Below are 23,019 nucleotides of genomic sequence, written 5' to 3' on the forward strand. Positions count from 1 at the left end.
CTGGCTCCGGGTCCCCAGAAGGTCGCCGACAACTGGAGCTAAAAGCCCTTCATGCTTGAACAACATGCAATACACAAATTTCTCGTTGGTTTTATTTGTAAAGCTTCTCTACAGGCGCAATCTCGACAGAGCAACTGCTGCCAGTCGCAACAAAGTTGACGAAATCAACAGAATCGCTGGAACTTTTTTTCGCTTCATCTTCAAAATCGATTGGTGTTCTTACTATTAAACGAACATCTGTGCACTGCCGTATTTATGCGCTGTCACATTTGTCTATCGTGATTACAGTAACACCCGAGGAATGTCGCCAATACTAAGTATGTCAGCACTTCAACGCGTTTATACCCTCGCTGCCTCTAGAGCGAGCCTTTTGCCGCCTAGGATTATCTTTTCCCGATGGAAGTGATGAGCACAGCTTCTTCCTCTTTAATTTGCAAACAACTGCTCGAGTGCTAGCTGAGCCTCGCGCTTCCTCGACGAAGACACGGCCAGACGACGTGTCACTGCTAAGCCTAAACGTGACCCTGTCTACATGGCCATCTGCAGAGCGAGCTCTGTGGCGCTGGCGCAGTAGGGCATCTCGTCCAGCCAGAAGCACAGGTCGCACCATGCCTCCTGCTCGGCCTCGTCCACGGCTGCGGCGAAGCGGCTCTCGAACCTCTTGGCCAGACTCCTGGTCAGCCCTTCCAGGGCAGCCACGTTCGTCTTGGGCAGTACAGCCAGGGCTCATCGCTGCATTCGCGCCGGCGTAGATATGTTGCACGATTCATACGTATAGCAGGCAATTCTACGACGGATACCGGATTTCTGCCCATGGACTGTTCGCATCTGCAAACCAAAACAACGATACTATCACGAGACACGCCCTACTGCGGGACTACACATTAAAATGGCCACCTAGCATTCTTTATTGTGTACCTGAAAATAAGTACAGGAGACCATTCTGCATTTCTCCTCCATCAAAATGCTGCCACCTGCTCGTCCTCATGGCATGTAGTTGTCTCGTGTGAGATCCACGCTGTTTGCGCTGCTTGATGTATATATCCCACCCACGGAAAGGGCGATATTTCGTCCACTTCAATTAATTTAGGTTACCTCATAACTACTACACCACCGCTCAAACAAGAATTATGGTCCCCTATGATTTGTGTTTTTTTTTGTCAAATGAATGGTTATACCCACGAGACTAGAAAATGTGCTGCTGTGCGCGAGTACACCCCGAAAAATTATAGCATGTTTTTGAAAGCTAGTTTCAGTTCCTGCTGTATCCTGACGTCACAACACGGTATGAGCCTCTCGTCACGTGCTCGCTCAAGATATCGTGACGTTTTCACGGCCGCTCCGCTCCGCGACTCCGTTGGTGACGCACAAGCGGCCATTTTGAAAGTTTTGTTACGTAACGTAATCGCAACTATCCATACTTGTGCGTGAAATCAACAGAATCAGTCAACAGTGAAGTCAACAGAACTGCAGGCTGACGACACGCTAGCTAGGGTCGATGTCAGCAGGTGTACCATGCGGAAATTGACTTTAAAATCAAAATTAAATATCTTATCAGTATGTACTGTGTTTCACACTGGCTCAGAACCGTCTGTCTATACAGGAGATCTGTACTGTGTAGCAAACTCACTTTACAAAATTGGTGTCGGCACCCTTTTAAGGCTTCTTGAATGGCAGCATCAGTCTATATGATTGTACACTGCGCATCGCGTTGCATGCACTCGCACAATTCACACTCACCCGACGAGGTTGCAGATCTTCAAGAACGTCTCCCCCATGGCCTCGCACTTGTTCCTCGGCATTTTCTTCAGGTCGGTGAACAAGGGCTTCACGTCTGAGACAGAGACAGGCGAATATGGGTCAAGTAAGTACACAGTGGTATTTTATTTTATTCAGGTTAACGTCCGCTTTGCATCGATCGCTGTGTAATTTATCCACTACTGAGGCGCGTACTATCCGTTCATGCTCTAACGCGAATTGCACTGGAGTGTGTGTTCACGTTGACACGTTCGTATGCGTTTGCAATATATAGACCCAGTAACGGTTTTAATCGAACCATACGTATGGAGCGCTAAACTTGAGTTACCTACAAACCACAGAAAAGAAAAAGCGGTAGAGGATAACAACACAACGCTGAATTCAAGGTTCAAGCAACTTTCAAACAACATGTTATAGCATGTTTACTCGCGCTATGCTGTAGCTTGACTTTTTTTTTTCTTTAATCGATGCGAAGCTATGGGTGCGGTGATGGATTTGGAAATGTTTTTTATGGAATGCTGTAAATGATATATGTGAATACGAAAATTGCAGAACACTCAGTCATCGGATGCAGACTCTGTACAGGCTGCCTGCAAAATAAAAAACATAGGCCATTCTATACTTCGGGACTTGTCACGCTGTCCGACAAAAGCTGAAAGAAATTGTCAATTCCAAACAACATTTTGCAATAACATGACGCTTCCTCACCAGAAGGAGAGAAAAGAAGCCAATTAAAATACACTTCAGACTCATCTTCAACGTCTGTCTATGTCGTGCGACGGCATTCTTGATAAATGAATGTAATTACCACAATCAAGCAGTGAGAGAGTGACGTGACGGCGTCGTCGTTTGTTTTTTTTTTCTCCGACGAAGGCGAACGGCTTATGGGAAGAGGCGAGAGGCAGAAGCGGGGTGGCGACTGCTTCGGCGTCCAGCTCGGCCAAGCACCGGAGCGTTGTGCTACTTTTGGTGAGCCGGACGTGGTCAAAGCGACAGCCAGGTGACAAGAAACATTGCCTGGGAGTTCTGTGGCGGGTTACCCTGGTAGTCTGGCAAGCGAGGCACGAGCAGGCCCACTGGCGAACATCGGTGTTAGTTAATGCTCGGCCAGACGTGCCGCTGTGTAAGGAGGTATTGAGGGGCTCGAACGTTGGGAAGGCAGATGTCAAATCAGTGTAAATGAAATCGCACGACGAAAAGCAGCCGGAATAAGGATTACGATGTGTGGCAGCTGATATGTCGCGAGAAACCGGTCGATAGAAGCGGCTGAGAAACCAGTTGCATAAGTAGAGAACGGAGGTGGTCACGCGGCGCTTCCAGCTCAGGGTCTGCCATCCGCGCCCAAGAAAGACGCTCCCAATTCACAGCAGATGAAGTGCCGAGGAAGGGGATGCGTAAAATGTTATTAGCTGTCTCGTTGTCGGTGTCTTTGCTGTGCTGGATACACGTTGCGAACTCCGATATGTAGGCAAGTTGGCGAAGATCACATGAGACGTATTTGGAAGAGTTTTAGCGTAAAACATACAACAAGGACTTATGATGATTAGGGCATCGGCCACCCGTGTTTCTTTTCTGATCCACTCCATTGTCTTCATATGTCTTCGGGTTGTGCCTGTGATTTTTCGTTCCATTGTGCGCTTGGTGGTCAATATCTTTTTCCAGTTTTTTTATTTGCTGAGAAAACAGCGCCAAAGATAGGACAAAGAAGAGAGAAGTCCAAACAGGGAGGTTTGTTTCCTATCTTTGTCTTTCGCGCTGCTTCCTCAGCAGGTATGAACCCAGAACCCAATTACGGACGCTTTTACAACCCTTCGATATTCTCCAGGTTTTCGCCCCAGATGTTAGAAGTGGCAAAATACAATGGTTGCACACTTTCCGCTATAGTAACAATTGTAAGTTACCGGCCATGACCTGAGAATGTCTACCGTATACGCACCATCTCTTCCTTACTGCATTTCCTTTACATTATGACTACCATTACTGTAGAGCGGTAAGGTATTGCGTACCCCTTGAGCTGTTGAAGTGGTGGTGTTCAACAGATTTTGCAAACATCCACTTTATATAGCAGGGCCGGCATGGCGAGCCAATTATTTCTCACTTGAATTTCTTTCGCCGTTTTGTACGAAATCAGTTATCTCAGGCCTGGCAAGAGGGAAACAAGTGAACAGATAGTTTGCAATGACGTCGTTGGATCGTATCTTAACCTCTAACAAGGCTTTGGCTACTGGTCCGAGAAGTTCTTGCGCTTTTACAGGGAAATAAATACTTCTCTGTATAAGAGGCTGGGTCCGAGCTAGTTGGTACACTGACATTATGAAACCGTTAAGCGCACAAAGACGGGAACAAGAAGACGACACACAGAGCGCTTTTAAACAACCGCAAGTTGCACAATGTAAGACCATGTTGCTGCCTGACTTTTGCTTCAAATTGTTGGCATGTTCTCGTAGGCGATCATTGATACATCGGCCAGTTTGGCCGAGGGTAAACCACGTCCACATGAGAGCGGAACCTTATACACGACAACTGCATTTGCAGGACACGAACCTCGTGGCGTGTTTCTTGCTGCATATGTCAGGCTTTTCGCTGCTCACGTTCACACGCTTGTGTGTCGTCTTCTTGTTCCCGTCTTTGTGCGCTTAACGGTTTCATAAAATACTTCTCTGTCTTTCGCATCCAGGCACAAGCACTCGACTCGGCATTTACCTCCGCGTGGTCTCAGGCGGGACGCGCAGAAGTCGACGAGGAAGGCATGCACGCCGAAAGTGTTCACGTGCAGCACGCGCCCGTTGAGCCTGTAGGAGAGCACGTCGTGGTGCGCCTTCTTGACGAGCACGTGGTCTTCGCTCAGGGATCGGTGCTCGAACTCGAGCGCCTCTTCCGCCACGGCCAGGGTGAGCGCCACCTGCTGCACCACCGACCACAGCTGCAATGGGCTCTCCAGCTGAAAAACCAGAACCTCTGTAGAGACTATGCATTTACTTCTTTAAAGAACGATGCGCCAGTTTTAATGCGCAGGCATCCTGGCGAGCTACTTTCTTAAGGAAACCGTGCATCCGTGTAAGGTAACGCGTTATTGTTAATCGTGGAACGCGCGGAGTCATAACGCAGTGATGGCAGTGATTTCTTACGTTTTGCAGCAGATTACGAGGCCAACAAATGCTAGTTGGAGCAGCTATTGGTGTTTTACTAGAAGATGGCAAAATATGCCATACAACTCCTGTAGTGCAAAGCATCTCCGAAGCGTCTCATTAATGTTAATGTCTATTATCAAGGATATTTTACAGGACAACATACAAAGTAAATGGCATGAAATCCGATACGCAGTTATTTATCCGACAGAGTGTAGTTTACCAGCCTAAATGGTTCTTGTTCCCAAACACAACCAATAAAATATGCCGTTCCTCAAGGCTCCATCCGTTATTCTTTATTCTTTATATGAATGAGATTGTGAACACACTGTGAACTTCTGACATAATTCTCTATGCAGACTATACAAGTACTTTTTTTTTACAGGTAAACATTTACTCCAACTTAAAAGGTAGCTAACAGATGGCTAACTGAACTATCAAACTGGTTACATTTAAGCCAACTTCAACTAAATGTAAAAAAAAACTAAGCATATTATTTTCAAAAGCCGTAATAAACCTGACCACTATAATGCCTGTAATTATATTTAACAACTCCGCTATCGAACGGATTCCTACTTATAAATTTCTAGGTGTTATTTTTGAAGAGAACATGAGCTGGACACCTCACGTAAACAAGCTTCACGCAAGTATGTGCAGGTCAATTTCAATATTGCACTATATTAGAACCAGGCGCCTAAATGGTTGAAACAGTTATATTATGTCCTTGGTCATTCTCATTTACACTCCTGTCTACTAATATGGGGAACCACTCGTAAGACAAATTTTGATATGTTAATAATTTTACAAAAAAAGAGCAGTGCGTTGCATAGAAAACCTTAAACTAAATGGCCACTCAGCGCCATCCTTTTCAAAGCTAAACATACTCAAAGTAGATCAGTTATTCTAACTAAGGCTTGCTACGCATACACATAGACAAATTTTGCATGACCCACACACCCTGTCCTCATCTTCGTTAACTAATAATTCACAATATCACCTAAGGCATAATCGACTTAGGACACCCATGTTCAGAACTAAATATGGTACTCAGACGCTCGCCTAGTTGATACCACATTTCCCTAATTATAATCCAGAAATCGCCAATATGATTCAGGACTGCAGTTCGGCATACAGCCTCAGGAAAAGGATTAAAGATTACCTTTTGCTTAGAAAGATTACTTTTTGCTTAGCTCTTAACACTCCTTTACGTTACGCAGCTTTCCTTGCGGACTTTATATCGCTTAGTATTTTATTTTAAAAAATTTTCCCCATTTCTTGTATACTGTTTTCGTAACACTGATTAGCATTATTGCTTGTACAAATATTTCCTTGTTACGTATTACTATGGTATGCATAAAACGTTACCATCTTACTTTTGTATATTTAGTTGCCTGTAGGCTGTTGCATACATTTAGACCTTTTTTTGTTTCTGTATTGTTGAACTATGTTCACGCGGTTTTCCACCCCCGAGCGATGTATGGGTAGGGGGACTTTGTCAGGCAGTTTCATCTGCCTTTAGCCCCTTCATCCCAGACACTGACTCTAAATAAAATTAAAATTCAATTCAATATTCAAATTGCAAGAAATGAACAGTTAAAGAGAGGGTTATTGAATGTGCCGTGAAATGAGCTACATATCTGAGATACAAATACTTGTGGCACAAATGAGATCAAACCAGTAAAGTTGAACAGCACATAATAGAAGTAACCATAGTCACATATTACTTGCGAAAGCAGCAGTCGATAATTGGTATGAGATCAAGGCAAGCACGGTAATTTTCACATTTCACCAAAATAGCCTGCATGTCAAGTTAAAAAACAAAAAAGCTGTTTAGCTGTTTTGCTTGATATGCCAGCTCTTGTTGCATAAATGAGATTAGAGCCGATAAATCTACATACTAGGATTTGATTACACAGATTTTTTACTGTTTCTTTCAGACTTGCGAAATGGTCACACGGTTAAAGTTTCTCGTCTTCATTTTCACAGTGCTGTTTCAAGGCAGGTTCGGAGCAGTTGCTATGAAATGTCATGTTTAGCATGTCATAATGTCACAGTTCGCATGTTACAGTATCACAAGCACATGTAGCTCTCTTTTCGAGCAGTCTGGAGAGGCACTTCCACCACTGGTAACGGTGACGGTTCACTAGGAGTACGGGGAGTCATAACGTGTTACGGTTCACATAGGAATACGTAAAGTCATAATGCGTTACGGTTCACATAGGAATTAATACGGGGTGCCATAACGCGCTACGATTCATATGAGGTGTTTTAGATACGAAGCAGCTTTTGCGCTGGGCTTTGTCCGTAGTTCCATTGGCGACCGTCCGCTTTCTGAAACCTACCATAGCTATCTGTAACATACTGAGCGCGCGCTCGCGCCAAGGAGAAGTCTTCTTCGTCTTGTTCTTCGACCGCCTTGATGATGATACGTGCAGAGCACTTTAGGGGCCAGCGCTGCCGTAAGCTGTCCTAGCTTGGCGTAACGCAGACAAAACCACGTGTGAGCACGTTCGGGCCTGTGTAAGGGGCTGGGTTAGACGCCGCGGCCTCTCCCCCTTACATTCTTTCGGCAATCACGTGATGGCATCGGGGAATGAGATTCTGCAGACGCGCCATGAACCCGCGTGGCGTGCTCCAACAAGAGTTCGGGATGAGTAACAGCAACAGCAGCAACAGTGAATTCATGGTGGGCTCCACATGCAAGGACGAGTTAACATCGGGCAAGGTGCCCGTGATGAACTGAACTTTAAGTCGACCCATGCGCTCCTTCGCATCCCCACATGGTTCCCTTTAGCGGGAGATGGTGAATTTTTTTTTTTTCTTCTAACGAGAGTGCCGACGTTACGTCAGACCATGAGCTACCGTTTACACGTCCGTGTACTCGGCGTGCCTGGCAAACACACGACATGCGCGCAACTACTAAGTTTATACCAAGTCGACCAACCACCCCGTAACACTTGTCTCACAGTGAACAATCCGGCACAGACTGCTACTGCCTGACTGCTTCGCATGAACTTTATTCCCACAATGCGTGGGATCTTCCAGATTTCTTGTTCCTGGCATGTGTTGAAGGCCCCCGAAAAATATTTCAGCTCTTCCTCTTCATTTTAGCTTCTTAGCTTGTTTTATGCCGCGCCTATTGTGATCACTTCTTCTTCAAGGCATAGATCGGTGCCCAATACCTTCATTTCCGCTGCCCGCCATTCCCAATGTAGTTTTCCAATGTAGTGTCTTGGAGCGAAAGAAGGACATGATACCGTAGCGCCAGACGCGCAAGAAACACCAAGAGGCAGAAAGAAGAAGGAAAGTCTCGACGAAAGGTCGTGGACCGACAACAAGGACCCTATGCACGACTGATGGGATAGTGCTACGGGGCAGACTCTATAAAGAGGGGGAAAAACCTCACTGTGCAGTTATAATTACTGAACGCTGCATACGCTTTTCTGCGGTTGCCCATGCACACTGAGAACGAATCAAAATGTACATCCTTACCGTAGCGCTACTAAGCGGCCAGCCAGCGAAGGTCATGTGCAGAACCACGTAAGGTAGAGAGAGGTCGTGCCCGTCTGCGCCACAGTAATAATAATAAAAACAAGTGTGTTTTCACGTGCATTCTGGCTGATCTCGGAATATATCTCACCTTCGAAGTTCACAGCTTCGCAAAAAATATTGATTCGTCATCTTCGAGGAAATTACCTGGCATCTATAGCCATGGTAAACTTTGTTGCCGCAACTTTATACGGGCCTGCGCTTTCGTTAACACTGTGAAGTTACACGTATATGGGTGATGACTAATTAGAAATGGTTGAGCAGGGAATGTCGCTGAAGCCAACGTTTCGACAAGTGGACTTGTCTTCGTCAGGGCAGCAACACGTTGTTTCAATCGACTTTCCCTGTTCAACGATTTCTCATCACTTCTTTCCTCCATCTTCCTCTGAAGTTCTGTCTTTTTTGGGCGTGTGTGCAGCGCTCTGAAACCTCTTATAAACGTTAGGAAACTTGCAGGACAGCATCGCTTATTTGCTCAATTAAAACAACTTAAGCGTCTTCAGAAATCTACACTAAGACACACTTTCTTTAGCGCGCACCCAATGATCCCCGAGTATGCACGGCGTTAAGCGGACAGACGCCTGAATCATGCACACTCTTTCGGGTCAGGTTTAACTCGAATTCGGGATCAGTACGGGCAGCGCCGACCCTTAATAAGTGGCACTGCACCGCAGGTGTTAAATGCGCTGCACTAGTCGTGCAACAGTACTAGAGAAATAGTACGATACGAAGTCAGAGTCACGGGATGTTAGAATGCACATTCCGTGATAGCAGCGTACGTTTGGTCAGTATTAGCCGATGCTTGCTCTCTCTTTTTTTTTTCGCTAAGGCGTATTCTTCGACTAAACCTTCCTTCATTCTTCGATGACTATAGTCACATACCTGCCTAGTTCTGCCTATGGGTAGCACGGAAAAACTTTGTGATTCACTCGTGGTATTCCCACACACGCACGTTGGTTCTTAATTTGCAAAACGTACACCGTATGTGAAATACCACGTGATATATGCACTTATTACAATATGAGACGTACCGTCGGTGACAAAACCGGAACTCTTTCGCTCCCGGAAGCTGCGGCAGGCGCTGGTCAACAGTTCCGGATACTTTCCCCACACGCAGTATGCCCTGGGTGCACGTAGAAATGTCACGTGACTACACAAAATAGCAACAATTGCTGCTGTCAGAAGTATAAGGATCAATGCAACGGAACCGCAGAGTCGGTGCAACAAAGCGGCTCACAACCAGGCATATCATACCACGCAGCCCTGTACATATTAACACACGATTTGGTCACCCCGAGAGAAAACTGTTCACGAATGTTCGTTTCAGCTTGGGCTCCTCGAGACATAGATGATCATGAGCCACGAGTTCTACTCGCCTTGTAGTGGCTATCCAACTTATAATCATAGATATACTTAAATTTTAGTAAAGTTTCGGTACTCTAAGCCTGTTCTCAATCGCCCACGTCAACTGAAAAGCTTGCACATTTGATACAGTTGTAAGTCTGAAAGACTTTCAATCACCTGCTTATCTTACGGTAACAATGAATGACATTAAATTAATATGTGATCAGGACGTCATCATACAGACGTATGCAGATGACATATTGTGCTCCTTTAAAGTGAGGTGTCGGCGATACTGGAGCATCGCAGACTGCTTTAAATCAATGCAAAGATGGTCTGAGAGCGGCCAAATTATCACATTTGGTTTGTCTAAGTTGTCATAGCTAGTTCGCGCGTAGCCCGTACAAGAGAAGGAGACAACTGCAAACGTGACCTAACTAGATATTATTTAGCGGATATGTTGTCTGCCTTTGCACTCGCATTGGGAGTGATGGTTCTGCACAGCAACGACTAATTCGTTTAAGCAGAATGGCACTGAACAGTCGCCACTTGCATAAGTTGCTTTGCCTTGCGACTTGAATCAAGCGTTGTTATCCCCCATGTTCGAATAGAGACAAATATACGAAAATTTTGAATAGTGACTTCTCGAATCGTAAACACATCGAACGGCAAAGACTATACGATATATACCTGAAATTTCGAATATTTTAAATGCGCCTATACTGAGTTTATCTTCTTCAGGAGCGAAGCAAGCTGATGCACGCGTCAACTTATGAATAATTTATTACAAAAAGGCGCTGAATTCTTAGTTGCAATAAAGTTAAGGAGTTAAGGTGGCGCTATGAAACTATTGTGATGAACCATGATGTTTACAGAGTATCTACATATGTATTAATTGTGCAGTCGGCCATATTGCGCCCTCGCGTCTAAATAATTTAATCACCGGCTCGAAGCACACGCACAAGTTCTTTTAATATATATCGCCTTTGGCCGCGTTTCAAATATCCTATCTGTCAACACGCATGCAAATTAACCATTAAAGATACGCAGCACACTGCAAGTTAAATTAATACAAATCAAGTATGATTGCAGTAACCTCCACCCAAGGACCAGTTTATGCTGCTTTTCTTTGACGTCACTCAAAACCACATCGCGTACACAAATGTATACACAGCACGTGACAACGTGAACGGAAGGCTTGAGTGAAAAAACTCAGAAGTTACAAATATTACAGGACATACGAGCACGCAAAGAAGCTGAGAAATAAAACTGGATAGTGCTGCAGTTACTAATTCGAGCATGAATTGTATGGGTGCTTAAAGCCCTCTGTTATATTTTTGGGAGTGAGAAACAAGTCAGTAAGGTATAGAGAGAGGGGAAGCAAGTAACACGATCCAATTACGATCGTAATGCATTGCATAGTGTTTTTAAAAGGCCCCTGAACATCCTCAGAAAATACAAAGAACGAGCGCGTTGATCTCCCCTGGCGTTATCCGTCTTTCGTCACAATTCGTGACGCCAGCAGCCTATTCACGTGACGTCATAGAAAAATAAGCTCTCAATTGCTCTGTGTACGAGGAATATCAGTTGTGGATCGATAAATGTTTGCGATAAATGTTTACCCCCCTCCCCTAGTGGGGAACCCTGACAACGCCTATGTCAACAAGTATCTCGGTATGCAAACCAACGTGTACCGAGAGCTGTTGGCCAGCGGCACCGAGGAATACCAGAAGCTGCTTCGAGTGGCGTAAGAGCAGTTTCTTCATTTCTTCAGAAGCTGTCGTGTGGGACGCCACCGCTAGTTTTCTTTCAATCTCGCGTCCGCGTATACCGCGAGAGTCATGTCCCACAGCTTTGGGAACTGCTCCACGAGATGCAAAAGGGAGAAAAAAAAGTTCAAAACAGGTTCATTTCGGCTGTGTAAGCTTTCAAGCCTGAATACCGTCGTAGCCGCATACGCTTCTGCATCGTTCATTTCAATGATGTCGACCTCACAAGTGCAGTAGTTTGTGCCCTTGCGAACATTCACTATATCCATATTGAGATGGTGGCTAGTATCACCTCCAACCAATCTGCTTTGCCGGCAGCCATTTCATGCTTACATTCACTCTCGACTATAAGAGAGAGACGTTTTTCTATTTATTCTAACTTCATTAGGCTTCAGTTACCACGCTGGTTAACGTTGTTATAATATACGCACACTGTAAATGGTTTTTGAACAGCCGCCACTTGGCTGGCTCTGCAGGGCAACGCCTGTGCTTGGACGACACTTGTAAGAACGCTATCTGCTTTTGAAAAACCTCCTATTGAGAATGCTGTGTTCACAAAGAAAGGCGGCCAAGCATCTGGTGCTTTGAATTTTCACTTTTCACTGCGCACATCGTTGTAACATCGAACGCGGTCACCCGCCCACACGTCCTGCATTTTAAGCGCGAGCCTGCTGATGAGAGGTTTCGCTCAGACCGCCGGTGCCAGTACCGTTCGTTTGTGTCACAGAGATATGTTCACAATCACTGCGCCACTGTGTAACGAGAATACTCACGTCCGCAAACGGGAGAGCCCCGCGGTGCTGGTCTGCAGATTGGCAACGATGCTTTGCAGAGCTCTGCGGAGGAACACAAAACGCGCAGCATTGATTGTAGAGTCATTAACACAAAATAACCAGGCGTGTAACAACTCGATCGCCCATAAAATTCGGTGTTAATCGGATAATTTTAGTTTGTCGCATTTTTTAATTTGTCACTTTTTAATTATTTCATTTAGATTGTTATGTCAAATGGGAGAATTGAAGTCCTTCATGCGAAGATCAATTTGCAGCTTTGAGATTTCGAAAAAGCGGCCGCTAGTAAGTAATGAAATTCAGTCATGAAATTCAGCCAAATTCAGTGGTCTTCGCCGTTGAATTTGGTTGACTTTCATTACGCCACAATAATTACTAGGGGCCGCTTTTTCTATATCTCAAAGCTGCGATGGGTTCTTCGCATGAAGAACTTCAATTCTCCGATTTCACATAACCACCTAAATGAACTAATTAAAAAGTTTACTAATTTAACTTTCTTAATTACTGTCCCAGATGATGTCTTTAGCCATCTTAAGATGCCTGCCGCTATAGAAGAAGCAAATGTGACGACATCGAAGAAATATCGCATTTCCCTAATTTTTTTAGGTTTTTCGACACGCTTCTTGAAACACCCCGTATATACAGGGATCAGCAAACGGCTCATAGCTTCGTGTACGCTCCGTTCACATCACAAAGTTCCCGTTCATTCCATACACAGCACGATATGGCTTCGCTCGCTGCAGCGGCAGCGTTTCCTTGCGCCAGATCGCATGCAAAAGGTGTGAGCTGCTAAGCTTGCTTCGTATAGCATTACCATTTGTTGCTATCGCATTTACTACTTCGCCCTTACATCGAAAGTGACTTTTTTCCTGAACGCTGCTGTCGTTAATTTCGCAGTCATCGGTTGATTACTAAAGACAAAGTAGAGGCTGATATCTCGTTTTTGAGTTTCTCGCCAAAACCTGGGCACGCGAATCTCAGTGTGACGTCACAAATTTCAAAGTCTTTCCTATTTTGACCCCGTTGTCTCAACGAAACTTCCAGATTCTTGTCACGTTAAGTATCTCGATCCACTAGAACATAACGCCATTGATTCTTAGTGACAGATAATTACGCAGGTACTACAGCAGACGCTGTCAAATTGGTGACGCCACGTATAGAGTTGTTGCGGGAACTTGAAAGCGGCGTCGCCACATGTATTTTATTGCTGCGTGTTTTCTCGCTTACCGAGCGTCTTCTCGCCCTAAGACTAGCGCCGCAAGTGCTTCTTCTCGAATATTTTGTAGATTAACATTACAGCCGCTCTTCGTTCTTTCCCCCGCTGCGCCATGGCTGGGCGGGATAGAACCGAGTACGTCCACTATGCACCCATCCTGAACCTCGATAAAGCGCCAAATAAGTTATCGTCGAAATAATCTTCCTATTACATGGTTGAAGTTGTCGAAGTTTCATATGGAGGGTAAAACTTCGAGAACTTCAACCATGTAAGAGGAAGATTATTTCTACTGTTTCACCGCAAGATAACTTGCTTGTCCTTGGAGGAGCTGCCTTAGATGATAGTCACTGCAAAACCCTAGCCTTAGGTCCTAAATACTGTTTTAAGCCGAACCTGAAACCAATCGACGTTTTAAGTTTGCCGCGTACAATCACTAGACTTGTTCCTGAAGAAGAGCGTTCCCACTGCATTTCAGACTGCGTTGCTAGCATCAAGGGTTCTAATATGCTTCTCAAGTGTTCTGATCCTATCCGGCCTTTGGTTAATTACTGTGTCGAGAAGAAACTCAGGCCAGTAATTTCAGATAAGGAAGGGTATTTTGTAATTATGCCGGACAGTTTGTTCTCAGAAAAAGCATTAACAGCCGTAGAAAAGAATTTTAGGACGGTAAAACTTAAGCCATCGGTAGTTAGGCAACGTGCTGTCGACCTTTTGTTAAGACATAATCTTGAGAGAATAGCTTGTAATGTCAAGAAGGCTAAATCACTTACTTTAGAATTGTTTTTTTCAGCCAAAACACATAAAAACGAGATCCCATTTCGAGCAATCGTTTCAGAGCAAGGCACCTGGCAAGTCGCTGTATCTAGTTATTTGCAGAACTGCTTAACCCCTTTGAGTTTTTCAGACCCTTTTCGTATGCGTAATTCTCAGGCGCTAGTTCAGTTCCTCTCAGAGGAGAACCCCGGCTGTTGTAAAGCTTTTAGTATGGATATTGAAGACCTGTATTATTCTTTGCCGCATGAGGACTTGTTAAATTGTGTTAATGAATGTATTAAAGAACAAGCGCACCAGACGGTTTTCACCGGTAAATGTGGTATTTCTACCGGGGCATTTCGAGAAATCCTTTCCATGTATTTAAAGTCGACGCTTGTAGGTTGGAAGGAAGGCGTTTATGTGCAGAAATCAGGGATATGTATTGGTTCTAAGGTTGCTCCGGTTCTTAGTGATTTATACCTTAGCAAGATTGACAATCGTTTGGAAGGCGCCTTAGGTAATTCGGTTATTAAGGTTTTTCGTTATGCGGACGATTACTTGATCTTCTGTAGTGGTTAGGACTTTGAAAAGGTGGTAACTTCCGTGAGCAACAAATTTGAATTAAATGGAGGTGGGCTGAGCTTTACTAAGGAGGTGCCTCAGAATAATGGAATACAATTTCTAGACATTTCCTTAACGTTCCAGATGAACCACGTGTGCTGGCAGTATTCTCCTAGATCTTCGAAACCGCTGTTAAAAAAACATCGTCGAAGGGTATTTTCAAGAAATGTCACTCAATATCCTAGATAATAGGCGAAATACGATACTTGCTCGCTGCCTTCGCAATTACTTTTTCTGTGGCGGCAGACGTCTTAAAGGGGCCCGGCAACAATTTTTCAGCATTGTCAGAAAACGTTGCCGATCGTTAGTAGAGGCTCCTGAGAACACGCGAGCCAAACGTGATCGCGCAGCACGCGGCCTGCAATTTACAATTCTTAAATTCAGCTAAAAATTGCTCCGTCTTCTCTCAACAAATGATGCCATATACCCAAATTACTGCGTCATCTACCTAAGGTCCACGACCGTTAGCTGATTATAGCATCGTGAGCTGCATAGTTACCGTGGCCGCCGCGGGATGTCGCCATGTGCCCGCGCGTGCTCGCGGTCACACTTAAAGTAAGCCGCGCATTCAAAGAAAAAATGAAAAGTGCTCAGCGTCACGAAGCGTGCGGACGAAGGGACGCATCTTTTTGCCCTCTCGTCATACCCCTCCCTGCGTAGCTTTCAGATCGCTCGCTTGTACGAGAGGAGCGAGAAAGCGCTTAAAGCGTGTGGCAAATCCCTGTAACTCCGCTCGTACTTGACGGATTCTAAACATTTCTGCGGCAGTCTATTCGTGAGGCGATAAGCTCTTTTAGTGAAGCCATTATACGATTACTTGGAAAAGTGTTGCAGGGGCCCTTTTAAGATGACCAGAGACATCAATTACGGCAGCAATTAAGAAAATTAAATTAACGTCTTAAGTAGTGGAGACAGGAGGTGGCGTCAAATAAAAGAATTGAGCTCTTCCTGCGAAGAGACCCTTGCCGCTTTGAGATTTCCAAAAAGCGGCCGCTCGTAATTTTTCGCAGAGTAATGAGATCTGACCAGTTCGCCTGCGAAACCGAAACGCGTAAGAACACAACTGTCATATTCTTCTCAGACGTCCAGAGTAAGGAAGTGTCGTTGTATCAACCATCGATCGACTTCGCTTTGTGGGTGTGAGGGCTGCGCTTGCGATTATACAAGCATGGCGCAAATACCTTAATGAATCCAGAACTAACAACACTGCAATCGTTATCATGACCAGTGCCGTCATTCTGGTCGCCTGCAAGTTGCGGTCATCGAGCACATCGGGTTTGGTTTCCCTGGTGAACTTTGTCAAATTTCATTACTCCGCTAGAATTACCAGGCGCTTCGTTTTCGACATCTGAAAGCGGCGATGTGCTCTTTGCTAAATGGATTTCAGTTCTCCCATACGAACCCACCGCCTGTCTGCATTAATTAAAAAGGTAATTATATTAATTTCTTCAATTACTGCCGAAACTGATGTATTTAGTCATCTTGAGAACTCTTCCCCTACAAAAAAAGTAATTACGAAGGCAGCGAATAAATATTCCATTTTCTTTATTTTTGAGGACTTCCAAACGCATTTCTTGAAACACCCGGTATATCGTGCGCCTGCAGTTGTACAATAGCGTCATCAGAATAAGCTTTAGCGCTGTCGTTAATTGCACTGCCTCCGGGAGCAACCTGTTCTACACTAACCACACCAACACCTATGCGTGTACGGATATAACAGCAGTAATGTCATCATCGGCCACCAGGTCGCCGTACATCTTTGACTGCGCAATCTCCGACCCTGGCTCAGTAGTAATCGGCAAAGAAACTCCACGATAGGGCAAAGTTATATAAACAAAGACAGCTTCGGGCAATTGATGTTTGAATACTCCGCGCCAAGAGCCTGCGCAGGCCATGAGACACAGAACGACCGGCTGAAGTGCTAACCGAACGCCTCGTACAGTCGTTCTCTGTGTTCCGTGCCTCGTTGCGCAGTGACCTCGAGCGAAGCACGCGCGGCAGGTGAATGAAGTGGTACAAAAACCCACGTGACGTTCTCCTAGCTAGAAGCGTGCAGGGGGGTAATGATGACGTCTAGTTATGACGTCATCATGACGCCGCAGATCATCAAAATTTGTGACGTCATTTGATGACATTCTCGCTTGGGTCAAAGGTCGGCCAATCTCGGAGGTGTATGCAACACCACGTGAGGGGAGGGTGAGAAACAATGCATTCCCACAACGCCACACTGTGGCTCGTGGTATCTTGCAAGAAGTCTGGTCCCCGATTGTATAACTTAAATGAATCACCAAGCGTGCAGCAGAGTTATGCCTTCGAAGTGTTATAGACGGTGCAACATAGCGTCTAACTTTCTCTTTCCGCCGTTCCGCGCAAGTTTTCGCACTGTGAATTAGTACCATGCTAATTAGCCGGTTTACAACGTTCTCACAAATAAAGACTGAAGGGCACTTGCCTTCCCACTCTGAGTTCGGCCAACACCAGGTCCCGGTGGCGCACCACGTACTCGAAGCGAAGCACCTTGATCACCGAGCGACGCCAGTTGCCCAACACGCAGAACAGCTCAGAGTCCGGGCTCTCGCTCAGCTTGATGCACGCGCGGGCACCGCTGATTGTACAGGGGATAATTAGACACGCAGCGATTGCACCTCGTTCATTGATCGATGTTATGCAAATTATACGAAACGTTTCACAGCCAAGACAAAGCTGTACATTACTGAAACGTTTTACTTTTTTAAACAAAGCAAAGGGCCATATTGTTGCCTTAAGAAAAACTACTTTACACATTTTGCATAAGAGAGCACATGCCCAAGCTTTTGTGAGATATCTATATAAAAGCTATAAAGCGCTTTATAAAAGTGCACGATAGCGCAGCAGCTCTGAGCGGGACAAAAATATACACGAACTACAAAGTTCTTTCAACATAGATGCCACGTCTTTGTCCACACTGGCACATTAAATCGCGCAGCTACGCTCCGATTGATATCTAACATTTCTTATTTCATTTTAGATTCTTGAAGCATCTCTTTCCTCGATAACCCACTGATTCCACGAGAAGTTCACGCACGACTATCCACAACTTATCGTGCTCACAAACGTGAACATCTAATGTTCCCCCGTGGGAAGCGTCTGAGATGCGTTATTTTTCGTGTTCAGTAACGATTATTCATGTTTGATCACATCGACCATACGAGTGTTCCCTGATGAACTTGTCATCTGTAGAAAAATTCGCTCCTCTTCCGACTCTCTGGCACTTCACCAAGATCATGATGTGATTGGAGTTGTTCTCAGCAGATGGCTGCATGTGCGAATATCTATTTTTGTATTTCTTTTTTGTTCGAAGCGAAGTAAACGAATTGTAATTAGCATCGAATAATTTCGAGGGGAATTCAATGTACAGCAGGATTTTAATAGTAGTAGGGTACAAGTTATAAGCGGCAAATTGCGTTTCATTTTTAACTGTGCGATACTTAGACCGCATAACACGACCTTAAATGTAAAACGAAAAATCACAGCATATCCACGGAGTGAATGATGATGAGTGGGCGAAGCTGCGGAGGTTCATCGGTAAACCGTGAATCTTCCGTGAATTCTGCCCAGTACATCATCACCGACGTGAGATCGGGCGCGTTTATACTAAAGGTTCGATGAGTTATGACGACTTGCAGCTCACTTTAATTTTACATGTACGCTGTGAATTTTCATTGTTTAGAAAACCATTGCTTTAGAAAACATCTGGCGTCTTTCGTTAAGCAGCTGGCGTCTTTTCGTTTTGCTTTAGAAACATCTGGCGTTCTTTCGTTTTGCTTTTACAAAACATCTGGCGTCTTTCGTTGGTTTATTTCATCAATCAACGGCGTTTTGAACAAAATTTTTATTGTTTAATCACGCACAGGAGAAATCTCACCAGGCACTACCTTGGAGGTAAACAATGGCTGCTGATGGGAATGAGAGACAGAAGAAGTCGGCTTTTAGCTAACACTTACACTTCTACTTCTACTAAAGTTTCCTACTGGAACATGCCAATGGCTGCTAATGGGGAATGAGAGACAGAAGAATTCGGCTTTTAGTTAACGCGCACGCTGCGAATTTTGTATTGTTCAACAACGCACAGGAAAAATCTCCCACCGGCACCACCTTGGAGGTCAAGATCTGGTACTAGCGTTACGACTGGTTACGCACTACGACTACGACAACTACGAGGGACGAACGGGTGCCGCCTTAAGGAGCTTCGCCGCTAAAAGTAAGCGGGGCGCAGGTAATATACACGCTTAAATATAAAGAGTGGCTTCGCTTCAGCGTGTATTTTCCTTGATAAGGCGGTTTCACGGCATTGGGGGCGCACACTGCAGTGAAAGCACCTTTACAGGTGGGTTAAATGCAGTAAGATACGTTTATTCGTTCGTTTCGAACACTCGGGAATTTATTTCACAAATATTTAATTCTTGTCGAAGCGAATTAGAATAATGTAATATTCGTTTGAATATGTAAAAGAGCTTCAAAATGCCCAGAGGCCTACCCTGAACAGTTATGATTTTAAGATAATGACATTCGGCCAGCCTGACACAGAAGAATGAATGAATGAATGAATGAATGAATGAATGAATGAATGAATGAATGAATGAATGAATGAAAAAGTGCGTTCACTTACTCAATATTTCGTTAACTCACGTCAGCTGCGATAATTATTTGGGTATCCATCCAACCCACAACCTATCATGGTCGACACCACGCAGAGATAGCCGCCAAACCACCACGTGTTCTGGGCTATAAAAAGCGCAGCCTCCAGGGAGCATCGTTCAGTTATTCGCATACATATTAACCTTGATTTGCTCTCAACCAGAACAGTACACCCGCCGTGTTAGCTGAGCAGGCAAGTTGTCGCACCCTACTGAGCTCCCACTAAGCTCGCCCGCGCCCACTAAGCTCGAGAGCGCGGGCTCGATTCCCAGCCACGGCGGCCACATTTCGATATCGGCGAAATGCAAGGATCCCCGTGCGCTTACTTTTATGCTGAAGTTAGTGAACTTAAAGGTGGTTAGAATTAATTCTGAGTCCCTCCTGGTCACTACGGCGTGCCTCGTATTTTTACCGTGGTTTGGAACGTAAAATCCCAGAATCACATTACAACTACAGCACGCATGCGCCGTGTGACCACCTTTCAGGGGTTACCTAATCGCTCCAACGAAGCTCTTCAAAAAAATGTATCATGCATTTTACCTCTTGGCCGTAAGCGACATTAGAGAGTAATAGCTAAGCGCCTCAGCGGGCCAGCGGGCCCAGCGCACGAGCGGAGATGCCAACTGCGCATGCGCGGCACGCTGGAGCCATCAGCGTTTTTACGGAGCGGACCGCTCAGCCGCTGGTATCCTCTGCTCAGCGGAGCGTGGCCGGCGGACCAGCGTTTTCGCGAGACAAGAGGGCTACCCCCAACACAAGCGGCAGCGGCATGTTGTCGGCGATACCCGCCAACATAGCGCTCGCTCTGCTCCAGGCGAAAAAGTCCCGGCGCTGATTTTCAACATAAGAAGACCTCTGAAGACGAGGGCATTTGGAGATGACCTAAAGTGGATTCAAATCATCGAAAGCTCGTGTTGATCTTTTATTTCGAAATTCGAGACAAGAAGACACAAGAAACTTGAGAAAGTATAGGTGCTACTTTGACATCTTTTTCGTACAGATTACATTTGATCGCGTGTTCACAGACGTGCAGAGAACTGCATACATTTCGCGTTTTTCGCAAGCGCGTCTTGTCGAGACGCGGTCAGCTTGGCTGCAAAACGACGGCGAAACCTAGTGGACGCACCTTCACGCTACGCTCAACTGACTCCACAGCGGAACGCGAGGTGCGTTCTACGTTCAACGAGCGGGGCGACGCTAGGCCGCTTAGCTATTACTCTTCCTTTCTTTTCGCGCTCCGCTGATCGCTCCGCTCTTCCGCTGGGACCGCTGGTCCGCTGAGCCGCTTAGCTATTACTCACTATTTTATAGCGTGTCCGACACAAAGTGACACCTTGTGTCACCTCGTGTGACACAAGGTGACACAAGACACATCCCAATTCTTTGTCTGTCGCATAGGACAGTTCACGGTTAGAATCTGTTTAGACTGTGATCTCAACCCGGCACATATAGCATTTCACGCCACCTACATTATCAGGGCCGTTATCGATACATCTGCGGTCGAACACGAGGTATTCACTTTTCAGCACTGACTGGCGCCATCAAGCTGTGAAATAGCTTACTAAAAAAACACAATTATAGATCTGAGATTTCGAAGCATCGCTGTCATGCAATTTTTTAACAGTCATTATGCAGTAATATATCATAAAAAAGTTGTATTAGGTATTTGCGTTGTTCTCCCAAACAAACACATTATTAAACGAATAAAAATATCTTTTTCCTTCGCATAAATTTTGTCTAGTAACCTGTTTTTCTCCTTAATATACGTCGCATTATTCTCAGACGCTCAATGGGATTTTGGCTGTTACAGGAATTATGTGCGACATTTGTTACGTTGTGCAAACTCTCCCAACACTATGACAGTGACAGCGTAATTTCGTCGCTAGTGATTTTCTTAACCGCTCACCGTTATTTTTAGTTTGTCATCATTAACATCATCAGCTTATTTTTTGTGCGTTGCAGAATGAAGGCCTCTCCCAATGATCTCCAATGTACCCGACCTTGAGCGCGCTGATTCCACTTTGTGCCTGCGGAGTGTTACTTTTCGAAGGGGTTTTATTGACGTCAGGTAGCAGGCGGAAAACCGGCACAGCGATGACATTCTCAACACCAACAGCTTGCGATAGGCGCTCGCGCATCGTGCTCAGATCGTGTCCCACTGCTCCACTTGCTTTTCTTCTTGTTCGCTACAATGTGATCAGTCCACATAAATCTATGCCACCCTCGGCTGCGTTTCCCGTCCCCCGGTATGCATTCCGTTAAAATATTCTCCGAATACTTTCAGTTTTCGTTTCCTCCAAGAACACTCACGTTACAGAAATCACGTCTAACGCGACGTGCATCAAAATAAATAAAAGCGGCAAAGAATGTCACATTTACTACCAACGCTATCTCCCCACTTCATGTAGCAGGTAGGAACTATAGAATCGCTGGAAATAAATCTTCTGCCGACTGCGCGCGAAGTTTCCATACCCTGAAGAGTCCAGCAGCAAAACTTCCCGTTAAAGGGAGGCTGAAGAGGTTTTAGAATTCGATAGAACTTCGTGGTTAGCAAGAACCGACATTATTGTCGAGGATGTCGTAATTTTTTCCGCAGTTGTTGCAGCAGGAGCTTCAGAATACGCGAAAGAAAAGAAAAGTGTCTTGCTCCGCCCACGCGAGCGCGTCGAAAGTGTGGGCATGGAAACCTACGTCATCCTCGGTTCCTTTGGCGAAGCCATGCTGCACTCCGACGGAATGTTCCGGCCGCTCACTCATTCGAACGGCACTAGCGTTGTTTATGTGACGAAGGCTCAAGTAAGCATAGCGAAGCTGAATGTTCTGACGCTGGATAAATGTATCTGGAATAACGACAAACAGTCGAGCGCTACGTGAACAAGCGTCTCTCGTAACTTCAACCGTGGCCTCCGTGACTAACTCGTGACGCGCCGTCGCGTAGCTAATCGAGGAGGCCACGCTTCAGCAGCGCTGCTGTTGCAGATAACGCGGCGTACCGAGGATGACGCCGCCGCATTCGCTCAGCATCTCAAGAAGCCCTGCGACCACAGCATGTTTTTTTTTTCCCAAAAAGTGGTATTTGCGTTCACTTTCGAGAACGCCCACATCACTTTTCGAATTCAGCAGGGTCCAAACTGTCGTGACACGCTCCAAAGTCTTTTTTTTAAGCGCTTCAGCTACTCTTTAAGCAGAAACCTCACGGAAGACGTCAACGTAACAGAGACGCGTCGCTGTCGAGTCTGGTTCTGGCAGTGCAAGAACCGTGAAACGGCACGGCATACGTTGCTGCCTCCCCCCCCCCCCTTCGTGACACGGGTTAACCAGTGACACTGGCAAAATAGCGATGCTCACTCCACGCCAGGATAACCTTGCCCTATAGTAATACTCGCTGTTGGACTAGTTGGTGCATGTTTAGTATC

At 45.4% G+C, this 23,019-nt stretch overlaps 1 protein-coding gene across 1 annotated transcript in view; it reads right to left on the minus strand.

Moving 5' to 3' along the window:
* Positions 1–528: 528 nt before the first annotated feature.
* LOC119381459 (uncharacterized) overlaps positions 529–23,019 on the minus strand; it is a 48,705-nt gene continuing 26,214 nt past the window's right edge. Inside the window, exons 3-7 of the mRNA XM_049413042.1 lie at positions 8,379–8,452; positions 4,462–4,699; positions 1,741–1,834; positions 801–828; positions 529–705 (exon numbers count right to left, since the gene is read on the minus strand). Coding sequence (XP_049268999.1) covers positions 529–705; positions 801–828; positions 1,741–1,834; positions 4,462–4,699; positions 8,379–8,414 — 573 coding nt within the window. The 5' untranslated portion in view covers positions 8,415–8,452. The remainder of the gene's footprint in view (positions 706–800; positions 829–1,740; positions 1,835–4,461; positions 4,700–8,378; positions 8,453–23,019) is intronic.

Source organism: Rhipicephalus sanguineus, chromosome 2 (genome assembly GCF_013339695.2).
Source record: "Rhipicephalus sanguineus isolate Rsan-2018 chromosome 2, BIME_Rsan_1.4, whole genome shotgun sequence".
NCBI classification, from domain to species: Eukaryota; Metazoa; Arthropoda; class Arachnida; order Ixodida; family Ixodidae; genus Rhipicephalus; species Rhipicephalus sanguineus.